This window comes from Limulus polyphemus, unplaced genomic scaffold (genome assembly GCF_000517525.1).
Source record: "Limulus polyphemus unplaced genomic scaffold, Limulus_polyphemus-2.1.2 Scaffold6127, whole genome shotgun sequence".
Lineage (NCBI taxonomy): Eukaryota > Metazoa > Arthropoda > Merostomata > Xiphosura > Limulidae > Limulus > Limulus polyphemus.
In genome coordinates, this window is record NW_013671737.1 from 51,223 (window position 1) to 56,039 (window position 4,817).

The following is a 4,817-nucleotide window of genomic DNA, read 5'->3' on the forward strand; positions in this document are numbered from 1 at the left end:
TAAGAAAGGAAGGATCTTTATTTTGTGTAGGGTTCACTAATTTAGTCAGGAGTAAGAAAGGAAGGATCTTTATTTTGGGTTTAGTTCACTAATTTAGTCAGGAGTAAGAAAGGAAGGATCTTTATTTTGGATGGGGTTTACTAATTTAGGCAGCAGTAAGAAAGGAAGGATCTTTATTTTGGGTTTAGTTCACTAATTTAGTCAGGAGTAAGAAAGGAAGGATCTTTATTTTGGGTTTAGTTCACTAATTTAGTCAGGAGTAAGAAAGGAAGGATCTTTATTTTGGGTTTAGTTCACTAATTTAGTCGGGAATAAGAAAGGAAGGATATTTATTTTGGTGGAGTTCACTAATTTAGTCAGGAGTAAGAAAGGAAGGATATTTATTTTGGGTTTAGTTCACTAATTTAGTCGGGAATAAGAAAGGAAGGATATTTATTTTGGGTTTAGTTCACTAATTTAGTCAGGAATAAGAAAGGAAGGATATTTATTTTGGGTGGAGTTCACTAATTTAGTCAGGAGTAAGAAAGGAAGGATCTTTATTTTGGGTGGGGTTTACTAATTTAGTAAGCAAAGAGAAAGGTTGTTTATTTGTTGTTAAGCTCAAAGCTACACAATGGGATATTTGTTCTGATCCTACCACTGTTATGTAAACTGGATTTTTAGCACTATATGCCTTCAGACTTACTGCTGAGCAACTGGGAGGTGGAGGGAGGAAAATGATCTTAATATACAGTCATATTTAGTATTGTATAATTAACACAAGCAGAAGTTGTGTGTGAAAGTATTGAAAAGACTTGTAATGTAATTGTGTTTAGGATTTGCAGAAAAACTAAATATAATTATATAATAAGTTTCTTCAAACCTAAAACGTTTCAGTATATGTTTCTTCCATCCTAATTTAAAGATAAAACTTTTATGAAATAAGAAATGGAAACTAAACTTCTCAACTTCATAGTTAAACAACTTTTTTATTACAACAGTATGTTACCAATATATTTTAATATCATTCTAGTTAATAGAAATGGTTTATAGTAGAACCACTTTGATAATGCCAGGTTTCTTGTAAGTGACTATGATATGGGTAATTAAGTGTTAGTTTTTCTTAAATGTAACAGGTCATAATTTATTTCAGTTATTTTATCTTATTTATACATATGAAAATTAACAACTGAGTGGAGGAATATAGAAACCATATTATAAAATATAATTGTTTAATTTTTTTTCAAAAAACAACCAGTAACAAATGAAGAACAAACTTGTGTCCAAATTCCATTGGTCTAAACACTGTAGTTTCATTAAGTATACAAAATGGCGTATATTAGTGTCATAGAACTAAACCCAGCTCATTAACTCATATATATGATGCCTGGTTTTTATGAACTTACAACGATAAAATCTGTGGTTTGATTCCTTATGGTGGACTCAGTAGATACCCCAATGCAACTTTACTCTTAAACAAACAAACAGACTGATATATGAGGAATTCAGTATTTAGCCTAGTAAGTGTGTTTCTTAATATTATAAACTGTGTTTGTCAGTTAAGGATAAGTTTCTAAGAAAAAAACCCGCTCAGAAAATGTCTGAGTGGGACAAGTTGATGAGCTTTGATAAGTCTCAGTTAGGATCTGATAAAGATTCTCATTGGTAGGTCTTCATTAGGATCTGATATATATATACACTTGATCAGTCTTCATTAGGATCTGATATATATACACTTGATCAGTCTTCATTAGGATCTGATAAAGATTAACATTGGTCAGTCTTCATTAGGATCTGATAGATTCACATTGGTTAGTCTTCATTAGGATCTGATATATATACACTTGATCAGTCTTCATTAGGATCTGATAGATTCACATCGGTTAGTCTTCATTAGGATCTGATATATATACACTTGATCAGTCTTCATTAGGATCTGATAAAGATTCACATCGGTCAGTCTTCATTAGGATCTGATAAAGATTCACACTGTTCAGTCTTCATTAGGATCTGATAGATTCACATTGTTCAGTCTTCATTAGGATCTGATAAAGATTCACATCGGTCAGTCTTCATTAAGATCAGATAGATTCACACTGTTCAGTCTTCATTAGGATCTGATAGATTCACATTGTTCAGTGTTCATTAAGATCTGACAGATTCACACTGTTCAGTCTTCATTAGGATCTGATAAAGATTCACATTGTTCAGTCTTCATTAAGATCTGATAGATTCACACTGTTCAGTCTTCATTAAGACCTGATAAAGATTCACACTATTCAGTCTTCATTAAGATCTGATAAAGATTCACACTGTTCAGTCTTCATTAAGATCTGATAGATTCACACTGTTCAGTCTTCATTAGGATCTGATGAAAATTCACATTGTTCAGTCTTCATTAGGATCTGATAGATTCACATCGGTCAGTCTTCATTAGGATCTGATATATATATACACTTGATTACTCTTCATTAGGATCTGATAAAGATTCACATTGGTCAGTCTTCATTAGGATCTGATAAAAATTCACATTGGTCAGTCTTCATTAGGATCTGATAGATTCACACTGTTCAGTCTTCATTAGGATCTGATATATATACACTTGATCAGTCTTCATTAGGATCTGATAAAGATTCACATTGGTCAGTCTTCATTAGGATCTGATAGATTCACATCGGTCAGTCTTCATTAGGATCTGATATATATACACTTGATTACTCTTCATTAGAATTTGATAAAGATTAACATTGTTCAGTCTTCATTAGGATCTGATATATATACACTTGATTACTCTTCATTAGAATTTGATAAAGATTAACATTGTTCAGTCTTCATTAGGATCTCATAGATTCACACTGTTCAGACTTCATTAGGATCTGATAAAGATTCACATTGATCGGCGTTCATTAGGATCTGATAAAAATTCAGTTTAATTAGTCTTCATTAGGATCTGATTAATATTAATATTGATCAGTCTTCATTAAAATCTGATCTGAAGGATTAAGGATCTGATCAAAATTCATGTAAAGTACACTGAAAAAATCATCATTAAGCAGATCATCTCATGAAACCTTTCTCCAAACTTTATTTACTTTTACTGAACAGTATACATTTTTTCACCATTCTGTCTTTGTATGCAGTATCATATATATATTAATTATGAGTGTTAATTATGAGTGTGTTATTATAGGTATTGAAAATAATAAACTGCTTTTAATTTAAAACTTACTTGCTCTTTGTAAACTTTATTTTGTTTTTCAAATTTTCTGTCTGTTTTAACTGCTACATAAGTAACAGGAATAAGAAAGTACTTTATAAAATATAATTTTAAACTTTGTGATACAAGTGTTGGATTTTTGTCATCTGTAAAGTCTCTTCACAAAGCATTAATTAGTATTACCTCTATAAAGTCAGTACTGTTAATTAGTATTATCTCTATAAAGTCAGTACTGTTAATTAGTATTACCTCTATAAAGTCAGTACTGTTAATTAGTATTATCTCTATAAAGTCAGTACTGTTAATTAGTATTACCTCTATAAAGTCAGTACTGTTAATTAGTATTACCTCTATAAAGTCAGTACTGTTAATTAGTATTATCTCTATAAAGTCAGTACTGTTAATTAGTATTATCTCTATAAAGTCAGTACTGTTAATTAGTATTACCTCTATAAAGTCAGTACTGTTATCTTTACAGCTTAAACAGTAATCGCATTGTTATGCATCAACTTCATAAATTTAACTCATAAATTCTTCTCCCAAATGGGAAAAACTGCTATTATTTTTGACAGGTCACACGATAAATCTTTACTAAAAGAAGTTTTATACATTACGCTAGTACTACATTTATTTTTCTCTTGTTGTTGCTTACACTGTTGTAAAACAAGAAGAAGCACAGAGCATGTGAGAGTAAACCTTGTGCTTCATTCAACCTACCGTGTTTTTAAAGTGGTTTTCAGTTCTAAACTATGCACTCTTCCTTTTATGTACACTATTATTATTATTCTGTAAGTTTGTTTTTATCATTCTGTATTAGTTACAAGTGAAAAATTTAAGTTACTTGTTAGCACTTCTTTTCCAACATGATGTTATGTATTAAATTTCAGTCTTATGATTTTCTTTTCGTTTTCACCACTTAAATAAATATGTTTTGAACAGACAATTGATTTCAACCTGACCAGTTTGGCAAACATTTTCGATATACCTGGTCTGAGGTGAGTCTCTGCACTCTTTGTTTGATTATCGTGGATTATAATTTAGATTTTTTCTTTTGTAATTTACATTTACTGATCTACTGTCATTTCTGCATAAGTATATGATATTTTTTTAGAAACCCATTATAGTTAGCTTACTTATTACACCACACATGAAATTTATCAAACAGCAAAGCTGTTTGTTTATTTTTAGTGTTAGCAAAGAAATTGATAATACACAGAAAAATGTTCAGAGTAATAAATTAAAATGTTGAAAAGTATTTCTTTTTTGATGCTTAAATATATGTTCAACCCTCTTCCAGTGACATCTTGCGTACAGTTATTGTTGATCAACTGTCAACTGTGATGGTTCTACCTAACAAAATCAACATATCTCTTACAGAAAGTGTCAACCTTCGTTTACTGAAATTTCTTCAACCTGTTGTAAGTATTTAGATGAAACGTTCATTTGATGATTTAATATACTTAAACCCAATCTGATTTGACTTAGAATGGAGATATTTCTACTACAAAAGATATTTTATGAAGTAAGACAGTAAACTATAATGAACAAAGAATTTACTGTTGTATAGATTCAGAGGTTTCACTTTTGAAATCCTCTTGAGTCAGTTATGTCAAATGAAGTA

At 30.3% G+C, this 4,817-nt stretch overlaps 1 protein-coding gene across 1 annotated transcript in view; it reads left to right on the forward strand.

The window, feature by feature from the left end:
• The window catches only part of LOC106473382 (extended synaptotagmin-3-like), a gene marked incomplete at its 3' end in the record, with an annotated part of 21,571 nt that extends 16,957 nt beyond the window's left edge, over positions 1-4,614 (forward strand). The window contains exons 7-8 of the mRNA XM_013934064.1: positions 4,136-4,191; positions 4,494-4,614. Coding sequence (XP_013789518.1) covers positions 4,136-4,191; positions 4,494-4,614 — 177 coding nt within the window. The remainder of the gene's footprint in view (positions 1-4,135; positions 4,192-4,493) is intronic.
• Positions 4,615-4,817: the final 203 nt, after the last annotated feature.